General features: G+C 36.9%; 1 protein-coding gene across 1 annotated transcript in view; it reads left to right on the top strand.

The window, feature by feature from the left end:
- Window positions 1-17,075, top strand: part of ADSS2 (adenylosuccinate synthase 2) — a 38,494-nt gene that overhangs the window by 1,458 nt on the left and 19,961 nt on the right. Inside the window, exon 2 of the mRNA XM_054821115.1 lies at window positions 14,572-14,674. Coding sequence (XP_054677090.1) covers window positions 14,572-14,674 — 103 coding nt within the window. The remainder of the gene's footprint in view (window positions 1-14,571; window positions 14,675-17,075) is intronic.

The raw sequence follows: 17,075 nt of genomic DNA, 5'->3' as shown, positions 1-17,075 counted from the left end.
TTGCTTTTAAATAAATATGTTTTGGAAGAAGTACCATTTCCTGAAGAGTGCAAACACTAAAGCACTGTATTATCGAACGAGAACTGCACATAAAGCTGGTGTTTTCAAAGGCAAGTCAGCTGCAAAGCTGACAAATCAAAAACTTGAACTTCAGATACTTTAATTTTGAAGTAAACAAACATATTCTTAAATAGCTGGTTTTGCAAATGAATTCGTTTTTCCCATGTATCTTGCTTTTTTAAAAAAAAAAAAATCTGATGTGGTGCTGTGGTATGGTTGCCTGGCTTTGTGGGTTATAGAACACAGTGACTCAGTTTGTCCTTTACGACTTTGATCTTGAAACTTGAAGGGCATCTAGGTAAGCGTGTGTGTTTAAGAAGTTTTGGTGGGGAGAGAGGCAGACAGTGAATTTTTGTGTGCACAAAATGTATTTGTTACTTCTTTTGAATCATCAGGGTAAAGGATCAAGAAAAGGGAAAAAATACGATGTTGCGTCAGGCTTGAGTTTCATGGCCAGTTCTGCCATTTTTAACAGCTTGTTGCTCATGCTGAAGGAAGGAGTTTTTCTTCCTTCTTTCTTCCCTTTCCTGTTGATGGCTGTGCTGTCTGGGTCTCCTCCCATGCACTGACTGTGGCACTTGAGCACTTCTGTGAGTTAATTTAACTCACCAAAATGGCAGGAAACAATTTTTTGTTGGATTTACTCTTCTTGGTTTAGTAAATAAAACTGATTTTACTTGGTTCAGAGAAACTTGATGAAAAGAGGAGCCCAGGACAGGGTAAGCACAAAGAACAGTTTCTCAGAACGAGATGGGGGACAAATAGGACTATTCAGTGGTACTGAGCTATTAAATCATCTTACTATGTATGCAAGCACATTCTAGATGTTTTTGTTACTGCTGATAAATTAGAGTATGACTCGTGTGGTACAAGTGCAGAAAGAAAGACTAACACACTTAGCCTGCCCCTTGCTAATATCAACTTTCTGTACTTGGAGCTTCTGATTCTTATTTTGCTATTATACTTTTATTCATTCTAGGATAGTTCTTTCTATTCATCATGCCACAGAGTTGCTAGAATCCCTGAGGATGAAACCCAGTACTTCTAGCGTGTTCTTGTGAAAAATGTATTAGTACAACTGTTTTCTTGGAGGACTTGGGAAGTTGTTGTAGCAGGTCTAAGACGTCTTGCAGACTTGTGTTATATTTGCAGTGAAACTGGGAGCTTTAGTGTGGATTTCATATTACTGTCCCTGGTTCTGTGCAGATGCAGAGCATGAAAATGGTCCTGTCCCAGAATCGAGAACTGACTATCACTTACTTTCACTAACCCTGTAAAGGCATTGCAAGAAGTTGTACTCTAAAGTCTATGGCGATACCTTCTTGTCTCCTAGGCAGCAGGTGTGCTAATGACTTAAGTCTCTTGTTTGACTAGCCAACTATGACATCTGGAATGAGGTGCTTACTTGGGTACAGTCAGCCAAATAAGTGTGCCAGGAAATAAGCTGTATTATGGCTGTACTTCTTCTAAATACCAACCTCCAAAGTATTTTACCTTAGGTTTTGAGGTTGTTGAAAGGACTGCTGTGCTCAGTGCAAGAGTATGGGATTTTCCTCTCGTGAGACAGATTCACATTTATCAAAAGTAGTATTATGGTTTCAAAAACAACGGTTGGAACAGAGTAAACTAAAATACATCTAGGGGCTGCACACCTGTAGTTGCTAATGCAGCTGCACTGGCAACTGTGATAGTTTCATGGGGGCACTGCTAGCACAAAGAGTTCAGATGCAGTTGATACAAATATGCCTACAGGACAGGCAAAGTATATACTTGTTCTTCCACTGTTAAATTTGGATCAGCCTTCACTTATCTCTAGGAGGTATCTGGTAAAATGAAACTTTTGATAAAACAAGTGTACTGGTGAGATTTTTGCCCTTAAACCTATACCTGGTCTTCAGTGGCTTACAGACCAAAGTCTGTTTACCTGCTATCACATAAATCGTAGTCCAGACAGTAAAATAGAGCAAGAATTGGTTTGGGATTCAGGAGTAGTTGCCAGAAAAACTCTGCTTTTGTGGGTTTTATTGATGTAGTTTCCTCTTAGTAAGCAGCTAGCCTTGCTGCCATTTAAAAGTACACATTGTATTTTTGTCAATTCCACAGGTAATGGAAAGTCAAAGGAAAACATTTCTTCTTCTGATTCAGGGACTTCCTACCATTGCAGAATGCAACCGATTAGGGAATTTAATTACCAGAATTTAATTTGTTATTGGATATGGGAATGGCAAATTAATGCAAGCAAATTATTTTAGATAATAATTTTATCAAAACAAATACAGTACTGAAATACACTATGTAGCTCTTATATTAACACCACCCCTCCACCCAATCTACCAGTGTATATAGTACAGCAAAAAATGTAACATCTGCGCTACATGATTCTGTTCTCATTTACTCATCAGCAAATTTTTGTTCACTTTCTGTTCTTACTATTGGAGGTATCTGATTTATTCAGAGTATATCATTCACACAGGTGAATAAGATTTCTAAGTCTTCAAACTATTTTTAAGCCATGCTCTCTATGATAAAGAATCTTATTTTCCAGCTTCTTCAGTTCTATTGTACATCTTGTTACTGCTTTAAAACAGAATTGCAGCTTTTTACCAAATCTCCTCAACTGATTTAAGTGTGGTCTGCCTGTGAGTTGCCATGATTGCTCTGCGTGCTGTGGGGTCACACAATTCCTGCTCCTGAACTGCTAATGTGTGGTAATTGCAATGTGTGGATTCTTTCTACTCCCTTTTCCTCTTCCTCCCCTCAAACAACAGTTTTGCATAGTAACGCTGCCGCTGATCACTTGATACTACAGCGAAACACTAAGTAGAGAAGTTTTGAGTGTGCAGGTTCTTGGAGTTCAAGAGTTGCCGTTGATCAGCCAATAACTGCTGACTGAAGTCTTCAGGTCAGTGCTGCCTAATACATCCATATTGCTAGTCCACGTATAGCCTTTTTTTTTTTTAAAACTGGAATTTTCTTATCTTCCATTCACCAAGCCCACTTATTTTTTCTTTTTCTAAATGTACTCATTTGAAAAGGTGTTTTAGTCTAGAGCCTTTGCAGGCCACGCAGAGTTAGGAATAGCAGAATCAGTAGCTATAGCAATTGATGCTTTTTTAGCTGCTCAGGCATTCGATACGTGATGTCTAGCTAGAGTGCTCATTTTTTTTTTTAAGTGCTGGGTGCACTTTTGGACCTTGTGGTGGTTGGCAGCATGATAATAATGTGCTCTGGTGAGGAAAGAGAGGTCAGTAAAATGAGTTCTTTGGCCTGCCCCATCAGTGAGTCATATGCTTAGAGCATCACTGACAGGTGATCTCTTGTTATTGTAAACAATCACACAATGTCTAAATTATTTCAGACAGAACGACAGTTGAAATCTGATTTTCCAGTTCATAAAGTTTGTGCCATTAATAAAGGAGAGATCTTAATAGCACTGAAGAGCAAATTACACCTTGATCTACTGGTTTCTTATTGTTCTTGCAATCTTATTGTTAACTACAAAAGCTTGCTCTGTGTGTTTGGTTGGTTAAGATGCAGTACTCTACAGCAGTTTATTAAGACTTAAAAGACATTTTTTTTATTTCTACTGTACTACCTCACACATTTGAAAGATGTTCTCTGTAAATATTCCCAAAGTCACTTTTTGTTTTTCATATTCTTTCTTCAATATTCTTGTGAAAGGTAGCAAACATTGGTGGGGTTTTGTGCACTGAAGCAACGTAGCGCTGCACCAATCTGTGCTTTCAACATTTTTCTTGTTCCTTATTTGTCTGCCTCTCTTGATCTCTTTTGGTTCTTAGGGGTAGATTGATCTTTATTCTGGACTTGGCTAATGAATCCTGTTCCCTGCCTAACATATGTAGGCATTGTAGCAGAATAAGGTTTTGCAGATCATGTGAAACTAAAAAGAGTCTTTCTGAATACTGTCTTTCAATAGCAGTTCCGCAGAGCAAGTGTTCTGTCAGTATAGAGAAATGTATGGAGTTTTTTGAGATTAATAAGACTTAAGTTAATGTTTTCTTTTATTTGTTAGGAGAAAAAATGTGAATGTGTAAAACATAATGTGCTTATTCTGTCATATTCTGCCTCAAACCACACTCTTGATCTTGTTCTGATGCAACAATTCTTGTAGTACACATTCAAAAATTTGGCTAGACTTCAGAAAGTTTTAGAAACTTTTATTAAGTGTGTAACATGATGGCTCCTTGAACTAGGTTTAGATCTTACAAACATGAATGGATTGTCAAGGAAGAAAATTGCTAGCTGCTGGATGTTTTTTATACTGAAATCCAGGAGTAGGTTATACAGTAGAGCTTGTTAGCTGCTAATTCACTGGGGGCAGAGGGGAGAGAAAGCAAGAAATTAATCACAAAACCTGGGATGTGAAAGAATAAGTTAGTTATCAAAAGCTTGATATTTTAAAAAACAATTTTTTTAAAGGCACATGGTTTGCAATCTGAAGTTCAAAATAGATTTTTGGCAATATCTATTGAAGTGAGAAGCAAATAGCCTAGTAATTGTAAAGCTATGTCTAGTGAGGGTGCATCATAGGGGTTCGGATATGTCTCTTCGCTAGACGGATCAACTTCTTAAAGGTGTGTTCAGCATTCCCGGAATCTGATCATGGCAAGAAGGAGCCTTTCTTACATTTCTTGTAAGTAGTGGTAGTATCCAGCTTTCTTGATGTATTTTTGACTTTTCATCTAAGAGTTAAATGAAAATGTTTACAACCATATGATGCCAAAGCAACATTGACTTGCTTCTTGCCCAACTTGGCAGTCACTTGTATAGCTAGCTCAGAAACAACAGTGGTTGCCCTGAGCTAAAAATGAATGCTGGAATGTGGTAGCAATTAAAGTAAACTGTAGAAAAAATTATACACACACACATCTGATGGGGAGAGTTGAAAGGAGTGTATGGCTTCTTCCTTCATGTAGCATGAGATAACATCTCTTTAAACTAGACAACTAATTTCTATTCTAGAGGAGATAACTTGAAAGACTTCTTTGCTCTACCCTGAGGCATCATATTTTTGAGATAGACAACTTGGCATGATCATGTCATAAGAAAAGGCAGTGATTGTCATCGTAGACTTTTTGGGTAGATAGTTCTCTTAAATGCATATGTCAGTATTTCAGAGCTGCTTTAAATACTTTTGTGTTTAGTATCAGTATAGAGAGCCATTCACAATATGCTTTTAATAGTAATGTTGGGCTGCTTTCGTAATAAATCTTTTTTCCCCTACGTACCTCCACTGTTAGGTAAAGTTGTAGTAATGTAGACTTAGCGGTTTTGAGAGTATTGCTGCAGGCAAGGCATCAGGGTTGGAACTGCTCTCTTGTCTTGATGTGTTCAAACCAGATTTAACTGTTCTGGTTATTATTCTAATGTCTAGTCTGCCATTGACTAATGAAGATGTGCTCTGAAAATAAAATGCATATTTTCAACTTACGTAGATCTAAAATGGAGAAAGATATGCTGTTGTTCCTCCATCTTTGTTTCAAATGCATTATATTTTTTATGTGTTCCTGCACTGATTTCTTACTTGCATGTTCTACTTATGTATATACATATGCCTCATACTTAAGTGTATGTTTCCTTGGCTAGCACACGTTTAGTCTTGCTCTTTGTACTCTACACAAAGGTTTTAAAAAGCTGACAATGTCTTATTGTCTCTTTTCAAGCAACTCTGCTATCCCTTTTGGTTTTGCTGGTTATCCAAGTTGGTACGTCGATGTTTCCTATTAGACTGTTTGTACTTTTTCAAAAAAAGGAAAGGAAAACCCCAAAGTTTGAAGCTAGAATGAATTTAAGATTAAGAGTGAGGGTCTTTCAGTGAATGATGGATGTATTAAGTGGGTACATTTTTTCTAGAAGAGTCCCACATGCCAGGAAAATGGAAGGACTGCAAATTCTTCTCCCTTAAACTGGAAGGACAAGCAGTCAAGTCCTTTGCATACTTTTCAGGTAAATCAGTGAGATTGGCTGCAGACTCAGGAGCATGGACCTTTTCTAAGCAAACTCACCAGCGGACAAGATTCTGGTTCAGGATTTTTCTGTAAGCATTTGAATATGGCTTTTTATAATTTTCAGAGTCTTTTTGGAAAATGAGATTCTATGCTTTCTCAATGATTGGCTTCGCTTAGCTTCAGGTGAGTTCTTAAGTTAGCAGGCATTGCATATAAAACATACTGGAGCTTGTAACTCCCAGTTTGAATTTTTTTTTTTAATCTAAATTTTTTATGTCCTTGGTAAACATTAATATTGTTGAAGTATATTTATGGAAAGCCAAATAAGTTATTCTTGAATAAATGACATCTTTGGAAACATTCTGGTTGTACCTTCATATTTAGCAAAACCCAGAACAAAATCCCAGACGGTCGTTATTTCAGCTTCACTGTTCTGTTCACTGAGTTTTGGTGGTGGCTGGTTAAGCACTGTAAACCTGAAGTCTTACCTGATAAACTAACTTGCACTATTTTAATTCAGCAAGAAAATAGTATTTTTCTCTAAAAAGAGCATCTCCCTTTAATTCTGACAATAAAGATCACGATACAAAAAGGTCAGTGAAGTAGTCATCAATTACGCTTACTGAAGACAGGCATAAGGGGTTTTTTTTTTTTTTTTGTCAAATAAACTTCATTAAACTATCAAGACTCTGCCATAACTCAAAAAAAAAGATTGGTTCTTATTTGTCCAGCGAATCAGCTTAATACATGAATGTTCCTTGGGGACTTTTTGACTAGTACAGCAATGCAATTCCAGAAGAAAAATTGCTGTTAAATATTATTATGATGTTCTTTCTCCATGCTTTATGCATGATTTGGAAGCTGTTCTGCATGGACAGCATGTAACAAGATAAAAGAGCTCTTGTGCTTTGGGAAGGTTCAAAGCGAGAAGAGTTGTCTTGCTTTGAGGTTGTTCGTACATTCTTTTGAGTGTACCAGTTTGGCTCCAGAACACACCTTTTTAAGAGTTATGCCTCTAAAAATTGTTTCAGTCTTCAAAGCTATAAGGAAAAAACAAAAATCATGGAACTGTAGTCAGGTACTTGCATTAATATTGTTGCTAGTTCTATTCAGTTCTTTATCCAAAATACTTTAGCCGGCAGTTAAGATATTTAAAAGCTATAGAATGTGAGAGAAAATCAGCCATTTTGCATAGATAGGGGAAGTGCTGAAATTATTTACCTTAGAATTACTGTAGATGTTCTATTAGAGATACTGTTCAGTCAGTATATTTAAAATGTAGTCCTCTTTGATACTATTGATTAGTCTTCAGTATGTTTTCCAGTGTTACTGCCTTGACCATGGTACAGTATTGTGGTAACTGGTGTGTTTGTGTCGTGTGCATGAGCGTATTGGTTGTTTTAAGTGTTGCCTTCCAGTGCTTTGTTGGTTTTTGGCGAGCAGGAGTCACTTGTTTGATTTATTGAAATTTCAAGCTTGTTTCCAGTAAAATGTCAGCTAGCAGATAATGGCTTTTTTCCTTCTAAATTAGTATTTGCAGGCACTCAAAACTATTGTAGAAAGGGTGTTCCCTGAGAATGTTTATCAAACGGCCTCCAGATGTGCAGTACTTGCAGCTCCCTTTGCTATCTTATGCCCCCTCTGTGCATGTGTAACTGATTCTGTTCACATTTGCCAGGATAGGTATGGTTTAGAATAGTATCTTGTGTGTGTAGTACTGACCAACCTATCTAAATCGAATATATTGATGCAGATTCTTGGGTGTGGTGCTTGCACTGAGAAGGATTTTTAGGCTACTTAATCATCTTTAGCAAGCTGAAGAAAAAACTTACCCTGTGGTTTTGGGTGGGGTTTTTTTGTTTGTTTTGGTTGTTTTTTTCTTTAAAAAATAATAGTATCTCTGAGCAGTTTACCACTGTAAAAGGAATATTTAAAAGTGGTATTTCATAAGGAATGTTTTTTGGAATGAGGCTTCTAGAAAGTGGGTAAGGATGGGGTTTTGTTACCAGGATTGCTGTCACTCTAACAGTACTTATGTGATAATTTGTCTATTAGTATGCGCCTTTCTGTCAAAGTCCTGTATACTTAGCTGTTCTACATGTTGAATAGCTTGGATATTTCAGGATTACTAGCTAGTGGTCAGGGATCATATGCTTTTTCAAGGAAGTGATTTAAGCATACCACACCAGTGAAATTGGACTAATGCCTTTTTAAAAAGCTTATGCATTTACTTATCTTACAACAACAGGTTTTGCTTAAAATATTATAGATTGGGTAATGATCTTGTGCCTGATCTTACTTTCACCATTGCACTTAATGACTTAAAATACTCTAAAATAATAATATAATACTGTCAGGATCATGAAAGGAGAAAAAAGGCTACTGTGTCTTAATAGGATTTCAAATTGTTCATCTATCAGAGCATCAAACTAAAAAGTCCCTAAGCTAAATCCATATACTAAAATGCATAGGTTCACGCTTGTTCTTCATGATGACTTTCACACTGTGTCTTCAAATAAATGGAAAGAATTTTTTTTATTCAGATCCAACTGGCACCCTTTTGAGCTGGATATGTGCAGAAGTTTAAAAAAAAAACAAAACAGCCCAACACAACAAAACAATAACCAAACAACCCCTCAAAAACAAACCAACAACTTTATTTATAAACAGTACTTGGAAACTTTCATGGCTGAGGTGATTTGTTTTGTTTATTTTTGCATCAAGGCTATGATTAAAATAGCTATTTCTAAGTTGTCTGACTTCATAATTCCATGAATTGTTTGAACTGACATTGCTGGGGGCGGGGGAGTAGAAAATAGGTGTTTGGTTCTCCCTTCAGCTTGAGCAAGCTCATGTTTTGCTGTGTTATCAGCACAAATGTTCAGTGTCACCTGGTGTCAGTTACTCCTTCAGCGTTGCTGGCAGCAACTGGTAATCCGAGAACTGGAGACTGGGTCCGACCATGAAACCAACCACCCTAAGTTTGGTGTGTTGCTTCAAAGGCTTGAGCAGCAACAGTGGGCCTAGGTATTGACTACAAGGAAAAGTCAAAAGTTAAGGAAGGGCAACGTTGTATTTGTATTACTTTGTATTACAAACTTCATGCTCCTGGCAGTTGAAAAGCTGGGGACATTCAATTAGAGACACAATTTAATATTGTTATTTGGTGAAGCTGCGGGCTGCTGAAAGGGCTGATCCCTTGGTCACCAAAGAATCCTTAGGAAGAGGGTAGAGACCTGTTCCAAATACTGCATTGAAAGGTATGAGGAGAACAGTAGTGCAAGGTAAGGAGAAAGGGCAGACAAACTGAATGCTTTTAACTTTTTTTAATCTACCTCAAAATATAGTGCTAAGAAGATTGCTGACTTCTGAAAATCCAATTTTGGAAACCTCAGGGTATGCTAAAACTGCAGTGCTGTGCCTTGATAGAGATGCACAAATTAATGGTGATATATCTCTGCCAAGTATGTTTGGGATTTCAGGAGTAGTAAGCCTGTGTTAGCCTCTTGTTAGGAGTATAGTGTGTTGTTGTTGCTTCTTACTGCTCTTTGTTTTCGGTAGCTGCTTTGTTGCTAGGTGGTGAATCTGTTTTATGTTTTGTTCTTTAGCAAGGCATGTGCTTATTTTTCCTATATACTCAGTTTTCTGTGCCCAAGTCCAGAGACTGTTTTCTGATGTAAAGAAAACCTAAAGACAAACAGTTTGGCTTTTTTTTTTTTTTTTAAATAGCATTCTCTCTTCTAAGTGAGCTTTATTAGAACTTAAGGAAGAAGGTTGTTTATATTCTTACCTAAGTAGCCTTGTAATAACCTAATCTAGAGAGATATTTCAGTGTTAAATAAGCAAAAGTTAAGCATTATGCATATTAAATTTATGAAGTGCTTAGTCTCTGGTGTAATATTAAGAAGAACTGGGGTTTTTTTTCTAATAATTTCCAACAATATACTTCCAGTTCACAGTATTTGAATGCTAGGTGATGCAACCTTTTGGGCAATAAACACCTGTTTTTCTATTGTGTTGTCTTTGTGTCCTTGGTATGTTTCAGGGATGATGCTGTACTACGAAAATTTTCAGGTAACTAGTGGATACCTTTTGGCATGACTTCCAAAGTGAAAAGACTTAAAATAAAAAAAAGTTGGGATATTCTAGATTGTGTCTATTGAAATGAGAAGTTCACGGTGTGTATGTATCCAGACTTGAAGGATGTGTGCACGGATATACTTAAGTATGCAAAAACCAATTTATCTCTTCTGTGGTAATTGTATGTTTAAGAAAATAAATATACACAGTTGTTGGTAGCATAAAAATCAGAATTCATTTTCAGTGATTATTGTTTAGAGTATTATGGTATTTTTATTATTTTAAAAATTATAAAAAAGCAAAGCCAGCTCTGCCTCAGCTGCCTGACCTCCTCCACAGCCTGCATTCTGACTTCTGGAGGGGCTTCCTCTGCTACCGTTCTGCAGAATAGGAAGAAAGCATCCCAGTGAAGAAGTTCTTTGTTCAGAGTGCCACTGGCGCCTTCTTGTACCTCTCTTGTATAAGCCATCATCTTCCCTCCCTGCCCGCACCCAATCCTCTTGTGCAATCCATCTATTTGTAGCTGAATCCAGAGTTGCCTTGCCCTAATGAGTATGTTGGCCATGGCACACTTCTTGGCTCAGCTGAAGGAATTGTTACTGTTGTGCAGGGAGAGAGGGAAAAGGAGCCACTGCTATGGGCACATAGTGTATTCCAGACAGCAGCAGCATCTTTTTGGCTTGTCTGTGTTGGCCCAAGGAAAGTGTTTCAGTTTTCACACGGCTGGGAGAGAACTCCTGTAGTTTGGGTACCTAGAAGATTACTGAGATACGGTAGACTGATTACTCTATGCAGTTAACTAGGGAGTATTGCCAGCCTCAAGAAATGACTTGTATATCTTAATTTCCCTCTGGCGAAAGCTTTATACAATGCATTGAAGATCATTTGAGCATGAACTTTGTTTAACTACTAGTGAAAATAAATTCCACAGTTGTCCGTTAATAATGTTTAAACATTTGAATCAAAGGAGTGTTAGCCTGAATGACCTAACTGGTCCCGTTTGGTTTAATGTGATGAGGGAGGAGGGGCAAGAAATCCAGATGGAAAGCACTGAAGCCAGGAGTGACTTCATCAGTTTATACCTTGAATCATGCCGAGAGGCAATAGTTGCCTACATGACGAAGACATTGGCATTACCATCAATTTCTGGAGGAGAAAAAAAGAAAACCAAACCCCATAACCTAATAACAACCCACCCCTCCACCCCACCACCGCTAGAACTTTGTAATTAGAATTGTTTACCAAACCCATGTTGTGCAATGTCTGAGCACACAACATGTGTACACTTTACTGCTAGTTCACTGTAAGTGTACAGCGTGAACCATTCTTTTAATATATTACAATTCCTAACTGTGTAACTGTGCACTTGCACTTCTGCAGTTATGGTAGACCTTACCTGTAAATCAACAGCAGAATTTTGAAAACTGAATTCATGAAATGCTGTTGTTTTAATGCTCTCCTAAAATATGATTTGAAATTAAAAATATTTTTCAAAATGACACATTTTGACAGAATGACATCCAAAGCAGGATGGGGACTGACCTAGTGTTCTACAAGATGGCTGCTATCAATAGAACTTTTGGGATTGAATCTCTTTGTGTCATAGGCATCATAATATAAACAACTAAATTCTGAGATTCACATTTGAGTCTAATCTGAAAACAAGCATTTGGAAACCTTGAGGTATTAATATGGCCTAAGAGTGTGTTCAGATGGCGATTCACCACACATAATGTCAACTTTTTTACTTTTTTCTCTAGCAAAATCCCTTAAAGTATAACTGCTAACAGTAAGCATACAGAAGTATATATAACTAGCTTGCTTCTAGATGAAGGATGGGCTGTGCTGTGCTTGTAGTTCGAGGTTTACAAGGTAAAATGCCATTTTTATTCTGTCAGCCATGGGGTATTTTTCAGTGAGCATGGAACCAACACACCTTGGCACTTAGCAGTGCAAGGGAGAAATCTTGACACCACCAAAACCCAGCAGCTACATTCTCATGATTACCACCATCTGAGTCTGCATGCTGTACACTTTACTAAAGCAGACGTGACCACTGAGCTTTAAGTTACCATGTCTGAATGCCACCAGTAGCTTGGCAAACACTAAGAGACTAAGAATTTGTCATTAATCATGATCTAATCTCTACAATGAGCAATTTTTCTTCCTATTTATTTGACATTCATGAAGCTAGAAAACATTTTTATTTTTTTTAAATGAATTGAGAAGCAAACTATGAAATTAAATCATCCAGTTAGTAGGGTATTTCAAATGAATAGTCATTCACTAATCTTAGTTTTGCTTATGGGTTAGTCCAGTTTATTTATGCTGCAGTGGGAGAGTTTGGACTCTTCTTCCCATTCGTAAATTACTACTATGTCAGTATTTCAGTGTTGTACTTAGACCTATTTATTGCATTTTCATTTAAAGCACTTCCATGCTCAAAATGTTCTGTTCAAACACTGAGTAGGAAACCAATGTCTCTTACTAAAAAAAAAGCTTGTATATTTTATGTATGTATATAACTTAATAGTTCTTAGAATATTGCCTAGTTTTGGAGTAACTCGCAGTAGCTCAGGAGTATCAGCACTGCATTTCAAAAATAGTTGTAAATGATCTACCAGCTAATGTAGCTAGTTAACAACCTTTTAAATCAAAGATACAACTGTAGAGTTGGTAGACTGCTAAATAATCTTTCTTAACAGCTACTGTCAAGTAGAAAGGATGGGAGGAGGAGGATGACGACAGTTATTCCCGAACATTTATTATTTTCTTAAAAAAATAAATTTGAAAGGCTTGCTTTATTTATGCATTCAATATTTCACATGTTGTGAATCAAAAATTTGGCCTTCTCTGATTAAGTCAGATCATTTCCAGTGAAAACCCCCTGCATCCAGAAATCTTTATAACTTCTTCAAGGTATTGCTTGCTACATGGAAAAACTCTATGTTATATTACTAAATCATTTAAACTTTTCTAAAATTCAGACATTGTCTTTGGGCAAAGGTTTGTAAGTCTTACTTCTGTTTCCAGAGGAGGTGGAATGGCTGTAAATCCTCAAATAATGCTGAAACTATGCGAATTTTCATTGCTAACTTCACTGAGATTAGACATTTACCTGTGGCATGTGTGTTTATATACCGGCACAAATGTTTGATATTCTTTGTTTGTAATGTCCGATACATGGCTTTATGTATTGTATTCATGCTTTGTAAATGTTGTAGTAGTAGTGAGTAGCTGTTGAGTCCATTGCTTAGAAAGCATCTTTTGTGATAAATTATTCTGAAATATTTCAGATTTATAATTCCATAGATTAACACTTCGTATAGTTTCTTTTTCTTTTCATATAATGCCTTTCTTCAGTTTGTCTTGTGCTGAAAGAAGTCTTAATTTAAAAGTCTTTCCTTTAAGGCTTTCCTTCTATGAAGCAGTTTGTTTATTTCTGGTGCAAGATGCCTGTAAAGGATGTTCCTGTAGTTACGACAAACAGAACCATTTTGTATGTAACTGTCTTGCACAGATGACTCTGTCACAAGAGACTGTAAGCTTATTTTCATGTGTACAATGAACAAGAACTGGGGATATTTGGTAACTATTTTATAATCTTTTTAGTTTCATAAGCCTATCTTGACCCTCTTTAAGACCTGGTCACAGGCTTCTCTTTGTATTTTAGACATATTTCACAATTTTAACAAATCTCTTAATACTCTTTGTGGTAATGAAAAAAGGTAGAAATGTTAAGTATTAGTTTGATGTAACTGCCGAAACCACAATCATCTTAACTGCTTCTAGATTCACTCCTTAACAGCACATTGCAGATATAAATGACTTCTATTGCAGACCTTTCTTATTGCTGAGGAGGTATAGAATGAACAAGTTAACTTTTCTGGTTACTATTCTTAGAAAAACATTCAAAACACCGAACCCAAAATTCAGAACAACAAGTCTGCACGTTGCCAAACAACTGAACTTATCTTTTCCAATAACTATATGGTTTTATATACTCAGTTTAACTGGTGATTTGTTTGGTTTTGGGTTTTTTTTTTTCCTTAGTTAAGGTTGCAGTTCCACTTTTAATACTTACTCCCCATAATTGTAATAGGAAACTAATAAAACTGATGATGGCTTTTAGAAATGTTTGCATGTTCTAGAATATTTATGCTTCTGTCCAATATTTTTTTAGAAACATTTTAAACTTATTCCAAGCTTTTGTACCTCTGATGAACCAAAATACTGTCCAAAGTCTATATGACAGATAATACTGATGTTGAAATTGTCAAGTTTGACAAAACAAGTTCGGCTGATTTCCTGAGAACAGATCTCTGAAAGATCCTTTGTCAGTAACAGAAATGAAAGCTATAGAATTGGAGCTGGAATCAGTTTATTCCATCTCTATACTGTGTCTTCATTTGTCTTTAGTATCAAAACCTATTAACACTATTTTATTTTCTTTCCTCCCCAGGGAGGCAATAATGCAGGGCATACAGTTGTTGTGGATTCTGTGGAGTATGACTTTCATCTTCTGCCAAGTGGGATCATAAATCCAAAAGTCACTGCATTCATTGGTAAGTGGGACATCTCTAAAAAAATGGACAATACTGTAGTTACAGGCTTTTGACATATTAAAATAACAAAATAGATCTGAGGACATACAGCATTAGGATTTTTCTTCCTCACATTCTCATAGGCCTGAACTGCTCTACTATCTTGATGATATTGTCTTCACTCAGTTGTGAAGTTTGGATTACAGAAGTAAGTTTATTGTCTTGGATAGTTCATCTTTGTTCTTAGATCTGTCCTATCAATGCAAACAGCTGGCTGCCCAGTGTATCATCATTCTCCTGTTCCCTCTTATTTTCTCTACCAATTATTTCTTTTATTCTCAGAATTCCTCCTCTTTCTTTTAATCTTCAGGCCTGCTGAGTAACTACCAGTACCTTTCAAAACATAGATCTTACCTCCCTTTTCCATTGGATTTTGAAGCAGATGCTGACTCCGAAACACTTCTGCGCTATGTAGTTCTTACCGAGGAGTCCTCTCAGGAGAGTACATTAGAAGGTTTAGGGCAGTGGCAGTACTATATGATGTCAGGATCTATGATCTGTTTGCTTCCTGAAGAGGGTTTTAGATTGTCCTATCTGTTGTCCCTACAAGCCCACTTACCCCCCCACCCCCCTTGGAATCCTGTTTCCAATCCTATGAGTTTTTTTCCTTTGGATTGCTTGTATGACCAACCTACTTAATAATGCTGTGCAGCCTTTAAAATTTCCTTCTAAAAATGAAGGTGAATATAAAACATGTCTACACAGCACTATAACTATGCATGTGCTTGTGTGCTGTTTCACAAATCAGGTAAGTCTCTGGGTCACTAAAGGCTATGACCTATCAACACTTCCATCCTGCTTTTTTGATACCCAGAAGTCCTGTCCCTTACACCATGTACTTCTCCAAATCAGGACTCTATTGCCATGCTCTTCCTATCACTTCTTCCTGCATAGCTCATTGCTTTGAGCCTGTAGTCTTGCCTCTCAGCTTGGTACATACACCAAGAGTAAGTGGTCACTGATGGTTTGCTAAACAGCATAGCAACTAAAGAGCCTCTGTCGCTAGATTCAGAAACAGTACTTGCTGAATTCTTGGGACCGGCTTTTGACTGTATGTAGTCAGCATTAACTCTTTACTTGATGTGAATTGGTGGCTAATTGCCTCTTTCCAACTGTTATATTGTGACTTGATAGTGGGATAGTTTTGGATCAACTTGCCCTGCTTAATACTTCTGCAGAAATTGAGCCAATGGGCATGGAAGTAACCTCCCCTTCACCAGAGGGAATCTGAGATGTTAACTGCTTCTAGTTTTGAGGGCTGTGGCAGATGATACTACTTTTATTCTCTTTTGATGTGTTATTGTACTATGTTTATTTAAAAGGTTATTGCTTCAAAACAGTATAAAAGGATGCCCATTTGCCATGTTTTGTTTGGTGGACTCAGGGTTGAGTAGGAAAGACTCCATCCTTTAAAAATACAGTAGGCAGGAGAGAACTTTTTACAAATCCTCTTGTCTGTATCTGCTGTCTTTTGGTCTTGTCTATTCTGAAGTTAGTTGTTCTAGCTTCTTTTAGGTCTGCCTTGTGGTTAAAATCTCTTGGGGGAAAAAAAAACCCTTGGGGAAAAAAAACCCACCAGGCTTAGGATTCCACTGAAAGGGCTTGTAGGTTCAAAAAAAAAAAAGAGGGGGGGGGGGCAAAAGGGCAAGTGCAAAATGATTGGAGTATTATAATAGATTACTACTATTGATTAGGACTGTACCATGAAGGTTATAGTGAAGAAGTCTTAAATACTTTGTATTTTGGTGTTTAGAATGATTTATGTGAAATTAGGTGATATGCAAATAATTTCAAAGGGCAGATCCCTTAATTGTTTAGCTAGATGTTATCATACTGATAGCTTTGAATTTACTGGTCTACTGAGTTTGGTGTGACCTAAAGATGGTTCAGTTTTGCTATATGAAATGCTCCTTCTTAGGCACTCAGTGATGCTGATTTAATTCTTAGGAGCTAGTAGTCTTTTTCTGAGCAATGTGACAGCTGTAGGAAAGTGAGCTTGCTTTTGATGGAGCTTTTTCCTCTGTTGTTTTTGCTAGTCTGTTAACAACCCCAGCTCTATATACAGAATATTCTGTGTCTATTTACAGCAGAAGAGTGCCTGAGGGGATGCTAGTGTTCATAATGGTGATAGAAATGTGCTAAGCTTTTAAAAAATAGTAGGGTTTTTAAAATGAAGTTCAAACAGGGAAGTTAATTTTAGATATGAGGAAGAGGAAGTTGCATTCTGGACTGTCCCATGATACTGTTACTGTTTGTCCTGATCTAAATTGAAAGTTTGTTGAGTTTATTAAAAAGATTCAACGTATGTAGTTGAAAATGCATACTTTTGGTGTAAATCAGTCTTTTACAGACAAATTCCTAA

The sequence above is a fragment of the Grus americana genome, chromosome 3 (assembly GCF_028858705.1).
Source record: "Grus americana isolate bGruAme1 chromosome 3, bGruAme1.mat, whole genome shotgun sequence".
In the NCBI taxonomy this organism is placed as follows: Eukaryota; Metazoa; Chordata; class Aves; order Gruiformes; family Gruidae; genus Grus; species Grus americana.
This window is presented reverse-complemented; position numbering and strand designations above follow the sequence as displayed.